This window comes from Clinocottus analis, unplaced genomic scaffold (genome assembly GCF_023055335.1).
Source record: "Clinocottus analis isolate CAN_PGR_092001 unplaced genomic scaffold, fCliAna1.0.p SCAF_7, whole genome shotgun sequence".
Classification (NCBI taxonomy): Eukaryota; Metazoa; Chordata; class Actinopteri; order Perciformes; family Cottidae; genus Clinocottus; species Clinocottus analis.
The window spans coordinates 8,124,045-8,148,308 of record NW_027176229.1 but is presented as its reverse complement, the minus strand read 5'-3'; the positions used below and the strand labels follow the sequence as shown (position 1 = coordinate 8,148,308).

The following is a 24,264-nucleotide window of genomic DNA, read 5'->3' as shown; positions in this document are numbered from 1 at the left end:
TAAAATTAGTTAGATACTGAATGCCTATTTGTTTTATTTGTCAGAATACTATACTAACAATAAACAAATGATGCACTCTTGTATGCACATCGCTGTTCTCTCCAGCTTTAACGCTCTTCAGTCGTCTCTCTGAACCTCAGAGTACTCAAAGCGAAATAAACAGAATATGTATTATTCTCAAGAACCCAAAATACTACCTTTCATCTTCTTACCATTTATACATCAGTGGCGGGCCGTCAGGGCCAGCGAGGCCTCCTCTGCTGGCCTGAACAGAATCTCAAAGTTGTAGCTATTTGATAATTATATTTAAAAAAATAAATAAAATACATATAAATATAATTGAAAGTTATACCTATTTTATAATATAATTGTTTTTCACAAATACACAACATGTATTATAATATTTTTTCCCTATAAGCTTATGTTCTCATTGAGCAGCTCCTGTCTTATGAAGGTAGTTTGGTGTCCTGCTGCCTTGCTTTCTGTTTCTGTAGCAGCTCGCTGGCCAGCTTGACGCTCGCTCCTTCACGCTCGTTGACCAATCACATCCCACTTCTGTCTTTCTCTATGTCTCTCTGCTTCTGTCCTACTCGGAGAGGGAGCGGACCGCCACTGTTATACGTAATACACTTAATTCTACTGAAAAGTAGGTTGTTAATATGCTGTAATGTCAGGCAATTTGTTGAGGCCTTTTTGGCGAAAAGCCCTAAACGCAAACAAGTTCACACATATGTTCACACCTTTGCACTGAATGCAGGACTCGTACTTTTTAAAGATTGGGCGAATTTGCAGGAGATGATTTTAGAGGTGGAGAAAACACGTCTGTCCTGATGCTTCCTCTGTGAAGTTGCCACGTACAGATATAGAAAAGGTGAGAATGCTTTTTATCACCTCTCTGGGCACAAGTTTGAGCTGGCAGAGGGGGAAAAAATAATCTTTAGGTGATCAGATCGAGTTGTCATCCTGTTTCGAAGAGGAGCTCGTTGTTCAGAGTAACTTCAGGTGTCTACTCTTTCCACCTCATAACCTTTGATAGTCAAAGGTCTCCCATCCCTCTCAAAGTCAACTATTAGCTCTTTAGTTTTGTTAACGTTCAGTTACAAGTTATGACATCACCAGGAGAGCTGAGATCATGTTCACTATATGTAATTTAGAAAAAATAATGACATAACGCTTGATTGTCTCCCAGTTGCCATAACTACCATAACAAAGAGGGTGGCAGGAGCTTGTATGTGCTACACACTTATTTATACGCTGACTGGTGGGGGTCCACTTTTATTCTCACTTTGGATTGGTACTTACATACCAAGCGCTCAAAGATTTTCAGTTCAAAGCTCAACCAGAAAGTTTCCCTGAAAGGCGATTTTCAGACCTTTTAAAATCTCTCCTTCTACTTGTCACAATAGATTACATTCTTCTTAGCACAACATATCCACAAAAAAAAGGGTAACACTAATTGAATGCATTTGAAATGAATAGAAAAAGATAAAATAATACAAGGGTAAAAATAATCTCTCCTTCCCTAAAACCACAAACTCCCGGGGCCGCCAAAAACCTTTACTCTTCACATTGTGTTGTGACTATGAGCGTGATAAGAAAACAATTAATGTGAATGCCGCCTGAGGGCTCGCTTCCTTAAGCCTTCAAATGTAGTGATGTCGACTGAGGAGCTCTAGAGACTAGCTGACATCCGGCACTAGAGAGCTGGATGCGAGGAATCAAGATTTAGAAGTGGCGGCTATGCACCTTAGGGTGAGAGCCTTAAGGGCGACGTACACTCCTGCAACTACCCTTTAACTTGAACGCCACGCTAGTGGCGTGCCCCAGTCACGTATAACAAATCTAACCCCGCCCTCCCCGAGATAGCTTGGATGTCAGCAGGCATATAGCACTGGTACCACTGTACAGGGAGTCTGAAGTAGATTTGTACTTTATTGCATTTGTTGTTGTCGTTGTTGTCCCATCAAACGTCTCATGTCTAATGTTGCACTTTCCGCCAAGGAAAATACTTTGTTTGTGAAAACATTCCTGGCAAATAAACGGTTTCTGATTTTAAACGCTTCACATCCACTTTAAAGTGGCCAAAAGCTGTTTGGACTTTGCTGCACCGGTGTACATTGGTGGGTAAAGCTCAGGAGTTGTGTAACACTCGGACACTAGGGCAGAGTTTAAGTTGTTCTGGTGCAGGTTCGCAATCTAGACACGATAATGCAATTATCTTTAAATACAGGCTTGTACAAAACAACATGAGATAAGGCTTTAGCTCCAATACGAACACAAACCGTATTAATTAAAGGATAAACTGCTATGAACAGATTCACCGTTACATTTCTCAATCCATGATGCTACTCAAAGGTTTATCATGAGCCCTGCATCTCAAGACGACAAAATTAAATTCTCAGGATTTATTACACTTTCAAACAACTTTTAAAGTGTCGGTGCTTAAGGTTCAGTGCACTGCAGATCATCCTTTTTGGCTTCAAGCAGTAACGGCAATGGGAGCTTGACATTCTGGTTGTTGACTCGCGTGTGCTCGTTTAGCGGTTCTACACAGCGCTAGAGTTGGGAGAGGCAGCAAAGTGGCACAAGTTGGTGTGGAAAGAAACAGACAAAATTGAGGGTGCTGAATGGATGGAGAAAAGGTGAGGTTGGTTGAAAAGCAGTTCACTGTGAATTGATTAGACACCGTCTGAGAGGAACAAAGAGTGACTGCAGTGAAAGAACGCAAGAGCAGCTCAAGGCCAACTTTATTGTGACAATCTTTGGTCAATGATAATTTAGTAACAATGATCAGATACAAAGATGACAATCTGGTTTTGGCTGAATCAATGATGGAATGTGTTTCTCAGGAGAAACTTAGTTTTAGTTTCAGTGCACAGGAAGATTCATATTTACATCAAGCTAATTCACATTATAGTGTAATCAGTGGGTAACAAAACACAATTGTTTATGTAATTATTGTATCCAAAGACAGATTGTGGTGATCATAGGATGTTGGTCGTCTATAAACCTTCATGTCTATGAAGAGATGGAGTAACGTATACATTTGTTATGACCTTTTTAAATGGTTTATACTTGTATGAGGATACAATTAAATGTTTGCTCAACAATTAAGTAAGTTTATAACTTAACATCTTACATTTAAATTCTTAAAATTGTTGTGAAACTTCATTAAAACATTTTTTTTAAATATAGAACAAAGATTCTAAATACAAAAAATAATGCAGATACGTTTCATTTTGTAGATCCAATTATTTCCAAGTTAAGTTGTGATTTTTCTTCTGAAAGAAACGACGGGTTTCTTGGTTCTGTTGTTCCTCAACTATCCACAATATCCTTTCCAGCTTCCTTGATTTCATGTCTTGCTTTTGACTTTTACTGTGAGGCACTTTGTGACATCAGATCCTGAAAAGTTGATGTATAAATACATTTTTCCACATTTTGTAACAGTCATATTTCCCAGCAGATGCATCTTCTCTAACACACAAGCTAAACTGTAATTTCTTAAATGATTCTCCCCCGTTCCATGCAGCTAACAATAAATATTTATTACGAAAACAAAAAGATGACATGCGCGTATGTGGATTTGAACACACAAAATGAATCTGACTCAAAATTTCAGTACTAAAGATCTAAACTCAGGCCAAGTTGTTGTAACTTCATTTTGGTGACCTCAGTGGTAGTTCTGCAATATCGCAGCCGAGACGATTCATTCACTCTTCATCCTACAAGCTACAGCTGTGATCAGCGCGGCTCCCTTCCCACTTCCATCCTCTGACTTGTGGAACGTCACCTGGCACTGCGGTGCCAAGTCCTGCAACGTCTCTTGCATGATGCTGGAGAAACTTAAAGAGGGAGGAAAGGAAACCAGGGTTACATGAAAATCCTCTCATATTTGATGCAAACCTGGCAGTTTGGTAGTAGAGAATGAATAAACATTAAGTAGCTGTAAAACTCCAACTGGAAATGCTTATGCTTCAGATTTGACTTTCTTTACGGTCCTGCATGTGAATAAAATAATCTTTGGGTGATCAGATCGAGTTGTCATCCTGTTTCGAAGAGGAGCTTGTTGTTCAGAGTAACTTCAGGTGTCTACTCTCTCCACCTCATAACCTTTGACAGTCAAAGGTCTCCCATCCCTCTCAAAGTCAACCATACGCTCTTTAGTTTTGTTAACGTTCAGTTACAAGTTATGACATCACCAGGAGAGCTGAGATTATGTTCACTATATGTAATTTAGAAAAAATAATGACATAACGCTTGATTGTCTCCCAGTTGCCATAACTACCATAACAAAGAGGGTGGCAGGAGCTTGTATGTGCTACACACTTATTTATACGCTGACTGGTGGGGGTCCACTTTTATTCTCACTTTGGATTGGTACTTACATACCAAGCGCTCAAAGATTTTCAGTTCAAAGCTCAACCAGAAAGATCCGGTTTATATTTTTCTGTAAATATGAGCGGCAAAAAGTAAAGATTAGTTTGAGAGTTTCTTTTTCACAAGAATTCCCTGATGGTTGGGAACATTATTTTGATCTGCTCTGTGAAGGAGTGGAAGACAATAGAGGAAGCAGTGTGAGCATTTTGTTACGCTTTTGTTTGTGGTGATTATTCAACTAGAAGTGGTTGCTTATGGCTTTGATAACACATTATTTTAAATAAAACAGATTTTTAAAACAAACATGCTCTCAGGTTCAGTTATTAGTCTCCTGGTAAATCCCTTTCACCTTTAAGTTTCCCTGAAAGGCGATTTTCAGACCTTTTAAAATCTCTCTTTCTACTTGTCACAATAGATTACATTCTTCTTAGCACAACATATCCACAAAAAAATATAATGCATTTGAAATAAATGGAAAAAGATTGAATAATACACAGGTAAAAATAATCTCTCCTTCCCTTAAACCACAAACTCCCGGGGCCGCCACAAATCTTTACTCTTCACATTGTGTTGTGACTATGAGCGTGATAAGAAAACAATGAACCATAATGCCGCCTGAGGGCTCGCTTCCTTAAGCCTTCAAATGTAGTGATATCGACTGAGGAGCTTTAGAGACTAGCTGACATCCGGCACTAGAGAGCTGGATGTATAATATGTGGTCCATCCCACTATGAGGAAGACCTACTGTGCTTAAATCAAAGTCAAGAACAGATACATGAACAAACCTCTGGGTTCTGACAAACCAAGGCTTAAAGTTCACTTATGCAGACTTAATATTTGTGTTAGGACATGACTGCTCCTTACTGAGGGTGCGTCTTGTAAAGGGTGCCGTCCACTCCCACGGTGATGGACAGCTGATTCAGGTTGCGGTTCTCTCGTATCTTGTCGACCACAGCAGCTAAACCAGCTCCACAGAGTTGAGCGGCGCGGCGTGCAACCACACTGCACACCTCCTTCACCAGCACGCTGTCGTCACATGTGGAGCTGGTGAGGCCCAGGTGCTGCAGGATTGAGCGGACCTGTCGCATGGCCAGGCGGTCACTTTGGGGACAGACAGAATTAGGGTTATACACCTGAAAGAGATGACTTTCTTTGTAGCAATGATTTCATTTTATTCAACTTGATGTGATATTAATGTAGTGTATGTTGAATGCCGTTGTGTTGTATAGACTAAAACTGTAATTCATCCTAAAAAATAAAATAAAAAGTTGGTTCAAGCAATAGTCAGGACTTTAATTTACATGTAAAGAGTGGCTGTTGTGCACAAGTGCACTGACATAATTAGCTACGAGTTGCTGAGGGGTTTGTGATCAATGCAACCTTATGAGGGCCCGAGCGCCGACAATCTACTTCCAATTAGTTCCACATAAATGTAAGACGTTCATAATTGGCCCTCGAAGCTTTTGTCCTTTTTTTTGAAACGCAGTTGAAGTGGCGATTCATTCTTCTCCATGAAAAATGACCCCAGCAACACCCAACCGGTCTGTGTGTCCTTTGCACACGGATCATATTTGTCTAAAAGATGTTTTATTCAAATGTCAAGGCGCTCGTCTCGGTCATGTGGTAAGTTACCCCAAAAACTAACAAGCTAGCAAAATGTATAAAAAAAACAGACATCTTTGGAGAGCTTCTTTGGAAAGGGTAAAGACCAAATGATGCCATTTCCAGGCGTTGTACTTTAACAAACTCCTCCTAGGGATTGTATCAGATCAACTTCAAATTTGGGCAATTGAATCTAAAGACCTTAGTGAGAGGCTCAAGATCTGGCAAAAGTATCTGGTTACGCAGGAAATACTGTGTAACTCATGCATATAGTGGCTGATGGTCACTGAAATGCATGGCCGCGTCAACCAGAGTCCTGCTAGTACCCTTGACATCGAGAGCCCGATCAATTCAACTTGTATTTGTCTTTCAGCAACTTGGGGGATTATGAGGTTAGCACATTTTAGATTAAAACACACAAACAATAGACAGGTAAGCTATGTACACACAGCATTTTATTTGTGTAGAACTAGATCATGCCTTATTGCTTTTAGTATGTCAGCGCTATTGTATCTCATGCTTCTTATTCCCTTCCTCCTTGTACATCTACATCTCTCAAAATAAATGCCTTAGATAGATAAAAGTCTTAATTGAGTGTAAGCATGTTTACTGTCTTTATTTTCTCGGTATCTATTCATTAGGCTTAAGACAATTTCAACAAGAGAACGCATCTCCACGTGTCTAAAACCAAGAGCGAACAGGGTTACCGAGACTCGTCGACAATACTCACCTTTCAATCTGTGACAGGAACTTAGTCTCGAAGATGCACCGGGTCTTGAGTTGCTCAGACAGTTTGCCTCTGAACAACAAGCCCTTAGTAGTGAAATCTATCAGCACATTTCTCACAACCTCCCCCAGGTACATGCCGCTGATCATCTTCTCATACCTCAGAGAAAAAGAAAATGTTGCCTTCAGTGAGCTTTATTTGCAATATTAATGGCAATGTGAAGATATAGAGTAATGGCTGCCCGTGCAGAGAATGAAGTCTTGCATGTTTGTCTCTCGAGTGTGCCTCACTGCCAATCTGCTTCTCTTTGTTTAAATGGGGGTAATCACATTCTTGTGCCTTATTCTTGTGCAGTACCTTTACTATATTTTGTGCCTTATTTATTTATTTTTACTTTTTAATGTCATTTGGTTTGTAGGGGGACACAGCAAATTAAGCTCCTCATTTTACAAGTACATTTCTATATGTACAAATGACATTTAAAATATCTTGAATCTATCTCAGGCTGTCTGGCACCTTCTTGCTTATTAGTTTATACTTTAATTGTGACTGAGTGATGCAAGTGTTGGCCCTTTTTGGTTGTTTTTCATGGTAACTAAGTTGATTTTCTAATGTCATAAAATACCCATTCAATACCTCTGTTTTCCAGGATTGTTTGAGCAATTGTCGACGATGTGATCAAACTCGGTGCAGAAGTCATCAAGTTCGCCATTGTCACCAAAGGCTCCCCACTCCATGTTGACACACATACGGCCATCATCACCCTCCACCAGCTCGATGTTCTGCATTTCCTCCATGTAGCACGCATTAGTCCCTGTGCCTGAGTTCAAGACACGTGGAACAGTATTACTGTCAGCACTGACATCCGTCAATCTTTGCTGAGCGAAAACATAAACACTCAATGTCTGGTCATAGTAAATTGATTTTAATGATTAAAAATGTCAAAAAGAAGCAGGGACTGGCTTGTAGAGAGGGAGTGGGCACAGACTTACCCACGATGAGTCCCACTTCACATTTGGGGTCCTCATAACTGCAGGTCATCATGGTTCCCACTGTGTCATTCACCACCGCCACAAAGTTTAAGTCGAATTTCTAAAAGCAGTGATAGAGTGATTGACTTCTACAATACTGGAAGAACTGTTTGAGCGTAATTGTTTGCAATTAAAAATATCAGATGTATTATAGTAATTAGTTACATTTTAAATGCCCTTTTCGTTTTAATAAGTCTGTCCATTTGACGTCGTTCCATAATACCCTTTCAGCATATTGAATTTCAAGAAGACTAAACTGCGACAAATCCTCTTAACTCTCCTCCGAGAATGTACTGATTGTATTGTTGTCTCAAGGGAAATACACATTTAATATATAAATGGTTACATTTGAATGTTAACAAAGACAGCTTAAGAAGAAACCATCCAGAATTCCAACTAGTTGTATCTAGTATTTGCCTGAAACCTGACTAGACGGTCCTTTTAAATTAATGGCTGATTAATTAAAATGTCAAAAATAAATGAATATTAATGGAGCTGTAGAGAGTTAACTTAATAAAGTTGAAAAAAGTGTTTGTGATGCGTTTACTGACCTGTGTCCGGCGAACAGCATCTTTCAGTAATGTAATGACATCTTGGCCCTCACAGTCACTGGCTTTGAAACCCTTTGTCCACTTCAGAAGAATGCCCTGAACAAATGATAATAGTGATTAGACTCTTAGAATTAATAACACATGATTAATGTTAAAATATCGAAATCAAAATCAAAAGCTGTTTGCGTTTTTTTTCACAGTCTGATGATGAATTAACTTTTCTGACGTCCGTCTTTGTTTCTGGTTCATTTGTTAATTAGAGGAAATAACAGTTTTGCACACAATTTGAAACAAAAACAAATCAACTTGTCGATAATTTAATGATTTCATATAAAATGATCAATGACTTGAAGGAAAAGGGTCAAATAATCTAAGTAGTTTAGCAGCGTAGTGTCATACATTTGCATCAATAGTCAATTAAAGCTGCTAGCAGCAGTGAGCGGGTCCTCGCTCCGGCACGTTTGGGGCACCGCCGGCTCGCCCGGCCGAGCGCCTCTGCCCACGTGAAGCTTAGACCCTGTCGTGCAAATGTCATGTAAATCCAAAGCCGTTTGGCTGATTTAATTTTGCCTATAGGTGGCGCTATGACAATCCAAACATTTATTCATGTACATGTGCTCAGGCCTGGACCGGCATCATGCATTTAGAGTTTTGGGCTGATTGCATGTTGTGAAATGGAGTTACAACAGCTTTCCATGACATAGCGAACACACAAAATGGGAAAGAGAAAAGGATGCTTGTATGAGTCTGATTGCTTGAGTGGTTCTTGCATGATGCCCATTGTCACCATTTGTAAGAAAATTACTAGGGTGATAATTGACCAAACCACATTTCAAATAACTGAAATCCTTTGCACAGCAGCTTAATAATCATTGAAACAATTTATTTTATGGACGTTGAACTTTATTTTAGACGTTACACATTTAAGAGCTGGTTATTCAGGGTTTAGTTTCCTTTGTTGCCATCAGCTGAACCACATTTTCTATAGTTCACCGATGGCAACGCTGTGGTTATGCTGGTTTTGGCTCATAAATACAAATCAAAGAAGCTAGTATTACAATTATAATGCATGTTGAATCAAACGTTACCTGATCCAGTTTGCTTTGATGACAGGGGAAGGAGAATGTAAATCCCAGAGGTAAGGATGCTCCTCCCATGCCCATGTACTCTAGAAAGTCGCCGATGCAGTACACAATGTGGTTGAATAGCTGGCAAGCAAGAGACAGAAAATGTAAAAAAAACTAAAAAATACTGCAGTTACATATTTTTATGAAGTGCATGCAGGAATCATACAGTCATCAGAACATTTTTAATATTATAAGGAGGGGTTTGTACTTCTTCCCCTGTGCCCTGCATCGTCTCCTGTGGGATAGTGTAGATCTTGTGGTGCATGTCCACATTGTGTCTTTTTCCACTTTTCACTTGCACCAGCAGCACCCGAAAGCTGGAGCCTCCCAGGTCCAATGCTAAGAAGTTGCCATGCTCTGAGGAAGGCAACAAAGGCATGAATCCTGAACATATACACAAAAGCAAACTACTTAACAAATCAAATATCTGAAGTACCTGTTCCATCTGGTGTGTCTCTGACAAAGGTCGGCAGCATCTTGACACTGGCCTGCTCGTGGGTTTGCTTTGACAGACCTCGCACCATTTCCTCACTCATTCGCTTTTTCACCTCCAGCAGCTTTTCACGGCTCAATCGCAAGGTGTCAAGGACGCGTTGACGCTCAGCATGTTGCGCGGCAAGGCGATAAGCTACCGCTGTTACCATGGCAGCACCTTTCCCACTGCCACACTGCGACTGCAAAAAACGCACATCACAGTCTGGCACAAGTCGGCGTACCATCTTGTGGAGCCTCCTGGAAAACCTGGGACAAGGGGATACACTTTGTAATATCGGGGTTGCTTTAGAAACTGCTCTGTTATCCCTTTTCTCTTCCACAAACAAGCTCGATAAAGTAAAAAACTACAAGGCCAATGAAATCCATCACCATCAATTGATTGTTTCTTATGTGCCATTTTGTTTGCTCAATGATGACGTTATGAATATACGCTTATGAACTCCAAAGCGACATTGCTGTTAACCGGCATCTCAGGCTCGTTGCTCTGATATTTCATCAGCATTGCTCGACACTAAAGGATTATAAAAGACACAGCTCATACACTCTAAATGCAAAGCAGCTTCAAAGCTTACTAAGCTCTTAGATGCACCGGGTCTTGAGTTGCTCCTAGAAAACACTGGACCTGCCTTTATGAAAGGAAAGGAGATAATGCTGCCCAACTACTCCTTGCGGTAACAATTTACAGTGACTTATTATTCGTACGTTCATGAGAACAAACAATCATGACCAACAAACGCAGATCATGTAAATAAACGTTGCTATAACTTGGAAAGACTTTCAATAATCTGTTAAACCGGCTGGCAAACTATGGACGTGACGTTGCTGAACACTGCTGTAAAGTGATGAAACTGCTGAAAAGTGAGGAAACTGCAGTAAAGGGATGAAACTGCTGTAAAGTGATGAAACTGCAGTAAAGTGATGAAACTGCAGTAAAGTGATGAAACTGCTGTAAAGTGATGAAACTGCAGTAAAGTGATCAAACTGCAGTAAAGTGATCAAACTGCAAACTGTTGAACTGCAGCCTCAGCCCTCATTCTTTTATTTTACTTAAAGTTACAGCTTTAATAAAAGAGTTAAACTAGACGAGCTCTTCAGTCTGACTCATGTTTCTGATTACCATCTTTTGAATCAACTATTTTGTCACATTATAATAAAACATATCAAGTCTACACAAGTTACACTGAGTTGTGTGAGGTTTCTATTTCAACTTTGTTAATAAAGTAATACTTTGAACCGGGTTGTTTGAATCGTCAGCATGATGCAACACTATAAGAACAAACGGACCAAGTATTGAAGATAATCTTTTGTGTAGTCTTCAGGACGTTGTAGTTTCAACACCGAAGACGTCACTAACATCGCCCGCCGCCGCGTCATAACTACGTCACTTAGTGAAAATGGAGTCGGATTCTCTAAACTCCGTGGTTGTCTTTTCCTAACTCCTCATGAATTCTCCTTTCCATCTTTCATTGACCCAGTGACGTTTCCACAGAGGTCAAGGAAAAGCGCTTAGGGTTAGATGTTAGGAGGTCATTTTTTTGATTTTTGATTTAAAGGAGTTACCTGAGTTGCTGGTGGGACGGAAAATAAACCTTCTCTTTCATTTATACTGTCTAATTGTGTGTCAGCTTTCTTGCACTGCCCCACCCTAGCCTGTGACACTGCAGAGTACATAAAGAGTAACATAAGACAATATTGTTTTCCATATTTAACACAATGAGCAGTAAATATACTATATAAATTATACAGACCTTTACCATGTCAATTCATTTGTGGTTATTTTATGTGTGCTATTCAACTCTTTTCAGCTGACATGCATCTAATACTGACCCAGACAGCATATTTAATGATGACTTCAATGAACTCCATACACACGCACACATGTATGTTTGTGTTTATGAGACACTTACTCTGGATGATTTTTGTAAACCGAGCCGTCCACACCAATCGTGGTACGCAGCTTCTCAGCTGCCTTGTTGTCCCGGATCTGCCGCAACACTGCCACTAGAGTGGCAGCGCACAAGTGTGCGGCTCGTGTGGATACTATCTGACACACCCTCTGAGTGGTGATGCAGTCATCAACCGACGGGTCCAGACCCAGACCCCTGAGCACTTTCTCCGCGCTCGCCAGACCTTCCTCATCCCTGCAGGTAAAGTAGAATACAAATATATGCTGTGACTTAGACTCATTATTGTGATTCTGAGAAGTGTACCCAGCTACAAATTATATGCAAGGATGAATTGACACGTGGTGACTGTGGCTCAGGAGATGGAATGGATTTTTGAATCAAAAGGTGCACAAGGACAGCACAAGTTATGGCTGCAATGACGAGCTGCCATTGATGTGTGTGGAAAGCAAATAGCACAACATCTTCAAGGTTACAGATGTTTTCGTTTTCACTTGCAAAGCAGATCTGAGTGCCATTTAGTTTGACTAATTCAAACTATCCAAGATTAATGCAAGATTAATGTTCAAAGCAAACATAGTAAAGGAAAAATATACTTCCACAACCAACTGACATACTCTGCAAGTCACATGATGCCGTGTGTTTTAGCAGGGCGTTAACATTACTCCAATTATGATTATTATTCTTTACATTATTCTTGAAAAGTGGACACTATATATGTTACCCCTGTGTCATCACTGCATCCAACTCTCTCAAACACACTCAAACTGACTTTTCATTCTCAATGGCATAGATGTAGCTGGTGTTGAAGCTTCCGGTGGTGAGCAGCGCTGCTGAGGTCTTGCCCTGGAACAGCAGCTGCTCTTTGGTCATTTTCAACAGGATGAGACGCACCAGTTCCCCCATGTACAGGCCACTGATCATCTTCTCAAACCTGTAAACCAACACAAGAAACTATTGTCAAATCCTTTAGAGTTTGATTCATACCTTAAAACAGACTAACCAAAACTGTATTTACACATGCAAAACCAAACCAGGATGCAACTAGCATGATAAACACGCTAATGAAATCAGTGATGTTTTTATATACTGTATATACCTTTGACAACAGGTGATAATATCACACAAAGTGTTTTTGCAGCAAGGCAGCATAGAAACATAAGAACATACATACAAGGCCCTCCCAGACCTTGTTGAGATATCACAGTCACAAGAATGGACAGGATGCACAACCCAAAAACAAAATGCTGTTGAATCTTACACTCTGTAAAGTGAAGCTCTTTCTGAGTGGTTCCACAAAGTACTTTGCTTTAACAATGTTAGATGAAGGCAATCAATGAATACATTATTCTACCTACTGCTTAGTTTAGTGTAGTTAATGATAATAATTAAAAAAAAGATAAAGAGCAATGATTTAAGTGCAAAACACTTAGCCTGTACATTCTGGCTGGGGGACAAACAATGAAAATCAGACTTGCGGCTGTAATTGGATGCATTTACACTTTAATTTAAAGTGTTCATCGACGTATATTGTCCCTCTCGAACAAATAAAAAACTTGAAACATTAATGTAAAGTAGTAACCATAGAAAAGTGAAATGTCAGCCAGAAACAAAAACCCTTCAAATGATTTAAAGGACTGTGGTGAAATTTGCCCCCAAAAGGTCCCAACATCTAAATAACACATTCTACAAACACTTTTGGCCTCCAGCAGCACTAATCCACAGATGGCGACACACAATTAATCTTTTAACAAGCGTTAACTTGTTTAAATTACAGGATAATCTTACCAGATATAAAAATTGATGCATCTAACTATAGATATATTGATTTATCTATCTTGTGTTTCATCAAGGAGAATGACAGCATGAAATGTTCTTTTTGCTTAACAAAAGCGAGAAAGAACATACAGTTGCATAGAGTAGAGGGATTTTTTTTATGTTGTATCCGGTAAGATAAGGTGAAAGACACTCACAGCTGCTTGCCAGGGTTCAGAGAACCTGCATCTATTTCCTTGTCAATGTCGGTGCGCAGGTCCTCCAGGGAACCATCGTCTCCAAAAGCGCCCCACTCGGTATTAACACACATCCGGCCCTCATCACCATCCAGCAGCTCGAGGTTCCTCATCTGCTCCATGTAGCAGGCATTGGTCCCCGTTCCTTGAGGGAAGAGATGTCAGCATAAAAAGGACGAAGTAGTTCTCAGTCAACACTTTACTGCAGCATCAATAAAACCAGGGCTCTTCTTCCTTTGCAGGCATGGGAACATGGACACTTTGCAAGGTCAGGTTCACCATTAGGAGACTATCCTGACCGGCTGCATCATCAAGTGATGATCACCTCAACCACAAAGCTCTACAGAGGGTGAAAACTGCTCAGCACACCACCTCGCAGCCACCCATGGAGGAACCGCTACTTCCAAATATCTCAACTGTCATTCGCAGCAAAATAAGAATATTGTTTGTTTGAAAGAAGACAGCAGAGAGCCAAATCACCTCACCGGGCGCACAGGCTCAGGCTAGCCTTTTAAAAACCAACCTATTTTTAGGTCTCAACTCGAAAATTGCATAACCAAACTAAAAAGGGTGTATCTCTGCAAACACTAGGGCTATTTGAATAATTTTGCTGTTATAAGAAAAGGCTACATATGGGAGATTTTGTTCATATATATGTCTGAATATGTTACTGGTTAGGAGAAAATAAAGATGACACAGAGAGATTAAACAGTTTCAGGTCCGCCTAGAAAATAATCACTTTCAGGTCCAACTCTAACCCAAAATCTTAGCACAACATGTGAACATGCTCTCTGCAAAGGTTGACTTTGATAAAGTGAAGCAGAACAAAGTTAGAGAGGGTTTAGTACAAAGAAAATTCAGTTGAGGCTCCCTTGGGGCCATTTGAATTTTCTCATGTACTAAACCATATATTTCACTTGTACATTACTTATGGTGTTCAAAACATCTAAATACAGCAGTTATGGGCTTTTATTTTTTTAAAGTCATAACACAACCTATGATTGACAGTTTTGTATAACAATCGCTCAGTTCCCATGATTTTAAAAGGCAAGATCAGAGGCTTCGTTAATGTTATTCGTAACAGCCATGCTTTTCCCATCGTGATACACAAAAGGACAACAACAGGATAATTAGGCAGATGTTTGTCAAGTAGTTTATGCAATCCTACGCACTTCAATTAGACGTGGTTAGATTACAGACAACTAAGTTCCTGTTTGAGTACGCTACAGCAAATAACTATTAATGATAATTGTTACAACAGCCATTGTGACAGGCTGACATTTGTATATGATGTAACATTTAACTGCTTCCACAACTAAATGAAGTCCTTCAGTGTGGTACTGGTTAATGAACATAATTACATTGTTGACTATTGTTAAACATGATTATGGGATCATGCCCCTGTTGCTTTGTCACTGTAAGCCGTGAGAAACCTGTGCAGTAGGGTAATGAGATCTAACAGGTAGATTAAATAAAGCAGTTGGCAACTCCCATCTGAATCCAAGGAAACACAAGTCTATCCACATTTTTCTCAGGACAAGACTGGGAGTTAGCAGTGTACCAGTAGTGAACGGAGAATTGGCTTAAACCGGGAGGAACATAAAAAACATGCAAAAAATGACTAAAGGGTGTTTGTGTTTATGACACTGCAGCTGGCAACAAGCTTTTGCCATCTATGAGCTACAATTCTGCTCCATTTTCTGCGAGAATTTCTTGAGTATGCATTATAATGTTAAAGTATATGTCATTTGATAAGAGCACCAAGTCTGAAGGATAAAATGAAATAACACCTTTGACAGCAAAGAGGACAATCTATTAGTAACATGTTATCACATGTCAAGACACAGAGAACCTCTCCTTCCCTGCTCTACTTCTGATCCTTTTTTTATTTCAATCTGCACATTTGAAACCTAATACGCTTACATATACAATGGATTCGAGCTTGCAGCACAGGAGATTTTATGGTCTTTAGAGTCAAAACATCACAACTCAACTTTACACCTTTGGAAGATTATTTGACTGCCTATTCCATGGTCATGTTTGCTCCACCAACATAGAACACAATGGGTTGTATAACATGGCAAATGTTGGCAATCCCCAAGGTTTCTTTCTTTCCCCGAAATGCTGGACTCACCCACAATGAGGCCAATTTCACAGTGATGATCATCGTAGCCGCAGGTCATCATGGTTCCCACTGTGTCGTTGATCACCGCTAAAATGTCAACGTCAAAGTCCTGCAAAGAGATTGGATTTGATTAAATTATCTTTGGTTGTTTCCTAAATTTGAGATGGATTCTAGTTGAAGTCAGGCTTCTGACGACCCTTGATAGCTGGAGGTGTCACCTCACCTCCTCCGTACCCAAATTACTTGCACAAGGTGCCTGCAGAGGTGGCCAACATGTCTCAACTTGAGGTATCACTTCACACTGCTGTATTACATTTAACATGTGGTCGGTAAAGTTACGGCTAACTGGAAGGAACACCTTTGTTCTTATTAGGGCTGGGCGATATGGCCAAAATGTTCTACCCCAATATAAGTCATGTCTTGGAGAAACACATATAGCAATATAGCATGTTTTCTGGTAATTTAATAAATTAATAGTCTCTAGACTATACCCTTGGTTTACAGCTTTGGGGGGTCTCCTTGCAGCCTGGTGTGGATGTTTGTCTTGACATGCAAATACATTAACATGTTTATATTAACATTAACATGATGACACTTACTGATAGCACTTTGTAGTTTGACTTTATTATAGAGAAAATGTAATTAAACCAAATATAGGGACGCCCCCTTATAATAATGGTGGGGGAAACACTGACATGGTAAAGCCTATTTTCGTACATTCCTATGTGAATCAAGAAAGAAATGACAAATGCTTTGCATTTTCCTATTTTCCCAAGCTCTTCTTGTTTCTGTTGTCTGAGACCCACATCCACATGTTGAAACGCCTCCGTCGAGCAAAACAGTGGTTTGCGCCAGCTCCACTTCCACATGCAAAGATCTGCATGTAAATAATTGTCCAACTGACGCAGCGTAATATCACTCGGCTTTGGTTCTAATGCAGGAATACTGTTGGAGACGGCAACACATCGCTGCTTAAAAGCATCTCTAAGGATGCTGCAGTTTACTCATCCCCCTGAAGCGGCTGTGCACATAAGCCGCAACCAAGCTGTTGTGAAGTATTAATGTGTGTTCAAACAACTCATGCAAACACTTGTTTGCGCCAATTCAAGTTTTCTGAGAAAAACTTTAAAACCTCTTTAGGCCCAGCCAATTTAATGGCAACAATTGCAAATGGTTTGCATTCAACTAAATACTGAATATCTCCAAAACCCCAAGGTCTATTTAAATAGTTAAAAAAGTTAGAATATACAGAAAACCTGTGTGAACATACATAATAAGTTAATTGTGTTACATGTATATTAGTTTATGATAGTACACAGAAAAGGGGAAACAAAATGAGTGACGTTAAGTATTTTTAATAATTACTTTAGTTCAGAATTTCAGAGCGATCGTGTCTAATTCGGCCAATGCTGAAAGTTCCCACTTCCTCCCTATAGATGAAGAGGTTGACGAAGGGCTGAAGATAATAATATTAGCCCCTGAAGATGCTGGTTCTCTATAAGTGGGATTTAGGAACAAAAGTGAGTTCAGTAGAGTCAGAAGTGACTGGTGTTGTGCCTCCTGCTCCTCACAGAGAGCTGCCTGGGCTGTTTCATTCAGCTAATTTCCCTCCAGCTACAATCAGAGAGCAATACTGAACGGCATACCTATACAACTAGAATTTGGGTAGGAAAAGACATTTCACTTGTTATGTTATCTCCACAGACTAAACTACATCGCTTTCTAGGTGTAAGTTTGCACATGTTTGAAAATGTATGTAAATAGTACATAATGCACCATGAAACTAGATGTTGTACACTTACCCCTCGTTTTTTAATGGATTTCCTCAGAAGGCTGACCACATCTTTTCCTTCTACTCCATTTGACTTAAAGTGTTTGGTCCAGGACACCAAAATACTCTGCAAATAGAAAAATAAAAACATACAGTAAAACAAAGATGTTGTTTCATTTCAGCTCGGCTGACCTTTGAGGTAGACCAGCTATTCTTGTTTTAGGGACTCCTAATCTTTTTTTTTTTTTTTTTTACATTTTTATTAAAATAATCATTTGTTCAAAATTCATATTATCGATAAACAGATCAATTATTATAATTATTTACATCCCTAATACGCACTCAAATAAAAAGCTGAGAAAGGCATTTTACTAAGCTTCAGAGCATAATAACCATAAAGTATGAAAGATAGGAAAATACAATATAATCCCCTCACCTCATCCAACTTGGTCTGCTGGCAGGGAAACGAGAAGGTGAAACCCAGAGGAATCTTTTTATCCTTTATGCTGAACTTCTCCATGAAATCAGCCAAGCAATCAGCAATGTGGTCAAATAACTACAGAAGAGAGAGATGGTCAGTATTAACCAAGATCTGGATAAATCAAGGTTTAATTTTCTGTGTGTGTGTGTGCGTGTGTGTCCTATCTTGCGGGGTGAGGCTAGTTATATTAAAGTTAATACACTACATGCCATTCACCCAGTCACACTTATTCTGATGGCAGGTGCTACCTTGCATGGTAGCACCTGCCATCAGAACTAACTAACATTTATAGTTAAATAATATGCAATATGCAACATGAATACCTCCACTCATTTTTATTGTCTTGCATCCACTTTTTTCTGTTTGATATTAATATATTTAACATTTAGATTTGTTTCTTGCAAAAAATAACTTTGTAGATGAAAACTTTAAAATAATTAAGATAATTTATTATTAAATTATTTACTCCATAATTAAAAAATGTAAACCACCGACTGTTATATTACATTCGGTGGTTTTATTTCAGTTAGATATTTGTACTTTTTTATATTTGTACGTTAACTTTGACTCTTTTTTAGCTAATTACATGAAAACATGTTGCAAATTATCCTCAGGGTTTCTTTGGATTCCAAAAATTCATCATGTCAAACGGGATTTGGAGAGGAGCTATTGAGGATTTTGCAATGTTTCATGACTTATTGAACGTTTTCACATAAATCTTTACAATACAATCCATGACATTTACTGAACACCACATTGTTTGCAGTATATTGGAGCTGTGTGTCATTACCTCTGACCCGCTCCCTCTCATGAGGTGTTCAGGAATTGCATAAATCTGGTTTTCCATCTCCACCTCTTGCTTGCCATTCGCCATAACTTTGACAAGGAGCACCCGGAAGTTGGTTCCGCCAAGATCGAGTGCCAGGAATTCACCTTGCTCTTTGAACAAAACACAAGACATAATCACACACGACATCATGTGTCACATGTCTCTCACACACACATGGAGTTCAAGTTTCAACCAGAGTCCTTTCCTTAGTTTTTTGTTATTTACTTTCATTCACACCATCACCAGTGTTACCATTCTGTGTAAAAAGAAAAGAAAAATTTCTTCTCTGCATTTGACCCATCCTTGATCTAGGAGCAGTGGGCTGCCCTGTGAGGCACCATCTCATGGTTACAGTCAAATCTAGCTGCTATTTCTTCCAGGTTCATATTTTGACAAGATATATTATAATTGGTTTTAAGAGGAAACATGGATGATATGGACTCTTTGCCTAATACTGAGGTACAAACAGCTTGTCGGATTTGAATAATAAACCTGAATAATAAAAATAATAATGACAGAGAGGAGTTCAGGGGCTATTGACATTTGAACAGCTGTCTAATATGAACGCGTTAAACATGTGTTCAATGGACCACTTTATACATTTTCTGCATAAAAAGCAGTATTACCTGTTCCATCAGGGGTGGAGCGCACAAACGTGGGCAGCATCTTGACGGCAGCTGTGGGGTTTGTGTCTCTGCCCAGGCCTTTGTCCATCTCTCGTCGAAATCTTATTGACAAATCCATTACAGTCTCATCTGACAGCTGAAAATGGTGCAGGTATTTGTCCACCTAAGCCATTATAGAGATGAAAAACCGTTACTTAAAAATAAACAGTTCTGCATTGAGTAAAGCTCAAAACCTCTTTAAATGGCTTCCTGTATTTTCATACCCAATGTTGTATACTGCTTGTAAAGAAAGCAAGTGTATCAAGACACGGTGCACCAGAAATAGATGCATTTTTGTTCGCCCAAAAGCATTTCTGTTTGTATTGCTGGCTCATACATACATGTGAATATTGTTAATTAACTGCTGGCAGAGCTGTATTTAAAGGCCCAGATAATATCCCTGGTTGTGTACTAGTAACATGAGCCAACCAGCTAACTGATGTTGTCACTGACATTTCTAACAAATCACTGTCATAGGAGAATGTTCCAACCTGCTGCAAGACAGCCACCATCAGTTCTGTCCCCAAAACGTCTGCAGTGTCCAGTCAAATGTGAGTAAGTGACTACCGCCCTTCCGATGAAGCGCTTTGAAAAACTGGTTCTCCAGCACATTAACAACAACATCCCTGTCAGTCTCACCAGACTAAAGACCAAACCACCCACAAGTAGGTCAGATTGGCAGTCGCACTTCCTCCACTTTAGCCCCCCAGGGCTGTGTACTCAGCCCCCTCATGTTCATGCTGGACACCCACAACTTGAAGAAAACTCTGTTTAGCAGTTTGCATTAACTTCATATTAAAAGGAAATAAGCAATCTTGCAGAGTGGTGTTCAGGGAACAATCTTCTGCTCAGCGTCAGTAAAACAAAGGAGCCATTTCTTGATTTTAAAAAAAAAGCAAAAGCCTTCAACCCTGTCTACATCAGTTTTAAGTTCCTCAGATTCAGCATAACAAACAACCTAACGTGGTCATCACACATCTCCCCTTCGGATTGAAAAAAGCAAATAAAAGGCTATATTTCTTAAGGGAACCTAAAAACCAGAACTCACATTCCACGTTCTTGTTAACGAAGCTCTGCTCTGCAATTCTTTAATGCTTTGTTAGCTTGGATTTCTAAAACCGAAATGATAATTTCAACAGCTGTAATGTGGGCCACAGTTGATGAGTGTCCTAGCATGCAGTCCAGCCATCGCATTTGTTCACCGGGGTTTAGACAGCACTACTGTAATATTGAGTGCACTTTGATTTGAGTCGGCTTGTACCTTTTACAAATTAAAAGTGCTTGTGGGATAGTTACGGCTCATTAGCACAAGTGACTGTTCTGTTGTCAATGTTTGCAATAAAGTGGATGAGAAATGTGTTATAGGAAGTGTTAATGTGTAAGTATTATAAAACATATAATGTATTAAATGTGTGAGTATTATAATACTAGTATAATATTTTTCTGCAATACTGTAAATTTTATGCCTTATTTTTTATTTATTTATTTTTAACTTAAGTTTATTGTAATTCTGTGTTAGGAGGACCGAGCAAAAAAAGCTTTTAATTGTTTAGAATAACTGTCTGTTATCTGTGCATATGATAGTACAAACATATTGAATCTTAAGAGTCATATGTTTACCAATAATGATGCCTCTCACATACATTTCTACAATCTGGCTGCAATTCACATCTCACATGCCAATTTTTTATTTATAACAACTTTTCCGTGTGAAGTGATATACACTATTTCAGGCCTATCAGCTTTTGTACTGGGTCACTTTGCCCCCACGGTCTGCACATGTATCTAGGCAAAACATTGAACAAATACCTTCGTTCAGTAAGAGCACAAGGCTTGGCTGGCTCACCTCACAGGCATACCTTGTCTGCACTGCAATGTGAAACCGGAGATGGCGGGGATAGCACTTAGCCACAAATAGTTTGACAAAAAGAGGTTGGAAGGCATTTGCTAAATGAGGCCATGAAAAACAGATTTCCCCATCTTATTGTAAGGCATTAAAAACAGGCCCAGTCTGCTGACTGGCACGTTTTGTCTGTTAGCAAGTAAGCTAGGGGTAAACAGTGAGTGGCATACAACTTAATATGGGCCTGGCATCAACCAAAGTTTCAAGGGACACTTAATTTTTTACTTTTGTACAAAGAGCAGAGGCCCAATAAGAGTGGTGACAGCTGAAACTGTCCCAAAATCAATTCACGACACAGGCAGCAAACATTTAGATAAATAGATAAACAAGTTCCATTGAACTATTTTTGTTTAGTCAGTTTTTATAAAGAGTCAGAAAAAAGGTCAATGTGTAGCGTTACTGACAATACGAGGCTTTCTATCACTGACTGCACAAGACTGCTATCGGACATTGCACTGAATAAGAAATAAAACAACAAGAAATGATAACCAGTATAAGTAGTGCCTTATAAAAGGTAATACGTTGTTTAGAAGTTGATATTTTTTACAAAGAATGTTTCATAATAAATAAAGCACAGCTGTTTATGTCAAAAAATGGCTTAATATTATCCAAGTGTCCAAGTAGACAAACAGCTATATGTAATTTAGACATTCATGCCTTCCTACTCTGACATGTCTTCCAAGGCCTTACTAACATTAGATAGCGTTATACAGCAAGAAAGATATACAGCAGATAAACATTACACGTTAGCATTAAACACAATCGCAATGAATGTATTCAGGTCTCAGGATGCAATAACGTACGTGCAATATGCATGTACAGTAGCCTACTGCATCATAACTGGGTCAGGGAGACATCACTGCGTTCATAACGTTGGCATTACTTTAACATTACATACTGTAACAAGGACCCGGACTACCTGCTGGACCCGAATTCAAGACTGAACGTCCCAGAACAAACCCAGTGTTTTGTACCAGTACTCACTCTTTGTGCTTGGTCATCGTGGTGTTCGCTACAGAAATTAGCCAAAAGACTCGAGGCTAACATCCTACAAGGCTGTGTGGCGACTTTAGGTCCTGCTTTCTCCGCCTGCTTTTAGACTTGAACAAAGTTGACCTCCAAAGACAACTTCTTTAAAAATAAATGCAGACAACAACTATTATTTCACCCGCCGGTCGGTTTCTCGTCTAAACGTGGTAATTCAAACTTTAAAGTTAGTTTTAAGACGAAGCCGTCGGAAACTTCCAGCTTCCTGAAGTTACGAGAAGCTTGATGACGTCATCGCAAAACGATGACGCTGATTGGCTGCAGAAAAAGTACGGCGTGATCTCTTCTTCTGTTAAAATATTGACCAGGGGTGTGGACAAAATAATACAGCCTTCGTTTTTTGTTCATAAATAGTCAATGAAAGTTTATTGTTTATTTGTTTTGCCTTACAGGCATCGAGTACTGTATTTAAGCACAATTTTAAGGTATTGAATTTAAATTGTTCCAATTTTATGCTGGATTATGAAATATGATCCATATAGCTTGAAGTTTAACTACCTAACAGTATGAACTAAGAACATTTTCAATTTGGCTAATTTTTGTAGCGAACACTACAATGACCATGAAGCACAGAGAGTATACATGTGTCGGAGAAAAACCATGAGCTGTTTTGAAAAATGTACAACCTTGTACTCCTCTTTAGAAATTCCTCTATTTACTTGTTGAATACATCAGCACAAAAGATGGGGGAAATGAAGGCTGAGTGACACAAAGGAACAATGTTCTTGGTGAAGGGATTCGTAACATTGTTGTACAAAAACTAGAATGGCAACCACAGGAAACACTCCTCTCGGGTATTGAAGGCTCGGTTCATGTGGTTCATCATTCATGAACATTAGAGTCTTGGCACATTATACGCTCTATGTAAGTTTGCTTTGAGGTCTGAAGTTATTAGGATATTTGTCGTGGCGTGTTTCGTTAAAGTAGTTGTAATGCAACTTGACCTCAAACAAAATGGAAGAAAAAAAAACAATTTTACTTTTATCCTAAAGTTCCTCTTTGACATATACAAAGTCTGATAGAGTAATGTAATCTACATTTGACAACATATGTTATTCAGTTATAATTTCAGTTAATTTGGATTACGATTTTAAACCCCCATAAAAGCGTTCCAGTGTGTGTGTGCGTGTGTGTACGAGATAATGTACTCTCATTTGCATGATAGGCAGTGTGCTCTTCCACAGGGCCAACTGGCTTCATTCACAATTTGATACTTATTTTCTTTCACAACAATGCAATGTATAAATGACAATAACTTTCATGAAAAAAATTGCAATACCTTTTAGACCCCCACTCTATTCTGATTGTAGTCCAGGATGATGAAGACTGTTGTGGTGCGTACAGCATTATATAGGGTGCTAATCAGCAGCACTGTTTTATGAGACAATAGGACACAAGTGTTTGTTGGGATTACTTAAGCCATGGTAGAAACAATAAGCAAGGAATAACAAGCACCAGACAACATGATTTCCATACAAAGGTGAGGTAAACACCTTTTCCATCAAATCTTTTTTTTCTCTGAGATATAGAATATAATTACTTCTTAAATGCCTCAAATAGAATAATTTGTACTGCAAAGGCACTGCATGGCTTCTACGTTGGCCTTACAATGTT

At 39.2% G+C, this 24,264-nt stretch overlaps 1 protein-coding gene across 2 annotated transcripts; it reads right to left on the bottom strand.

Annotated features, from left to right (window-relative positions):
- Nucleotides 1-2,717: 2,717 nt before the first annotated feature.
- Nucleotides 2,718-22,871, bottom strand: hk2 (hexokinase 2). Of its 2 annotated transcripts, XM_068604604.1 has the most exons (18): nt 22,588-22,871; nt 19,662-19,824; nt 18,997-19,145; nt 18,162-18,281; nt 17,757-17,852; nt 15,964-16,063; nt 13,791-13,974; nt 12,590-12,751; nt 11,821-12,054; nt 9,855-10,159; nt 9,627-9,775; nt 9,380-9,499; nt 8,292-8,387; nt 7,702-7,801; nt 7,346-7,529; nt 6,713-6,868; nt 5,245-5,481; nt 2,718-3,845 (listed from the first exon to the last, which is right to left on the bottom strand). In XM_068604604.1, exons 1-18 carry the CDS (start codon nt 22,648-22,650, stop codon nt 3,710-3,712), a joined length of 2,754 nt encoding a protein of 917 aa, XP_068460705.1. In that variant the 5' UTR covers nt 22,651-22,871; the 3' UTR covers nt 2,718-3,709. The 2 variants fall into 2 exon arrangements, with proteins under 2 accessions (XP_068460705.1, XP_068460706.1); XM_068604605.1 differs by lacking the exons at nt 12,590-12,751; nt 13,791-13,974; nt 15,964-16,063; ... (3 more) ...; nt 19,662-19,824; nt 22,588-22,871 and adding an exon at nt 11,474-11,571 and having other exon boundaries at nt 11,821-11,862.
- Between the last annotated feature and the right edge of the window lie 1,393 nt (nt 22,872-24,264).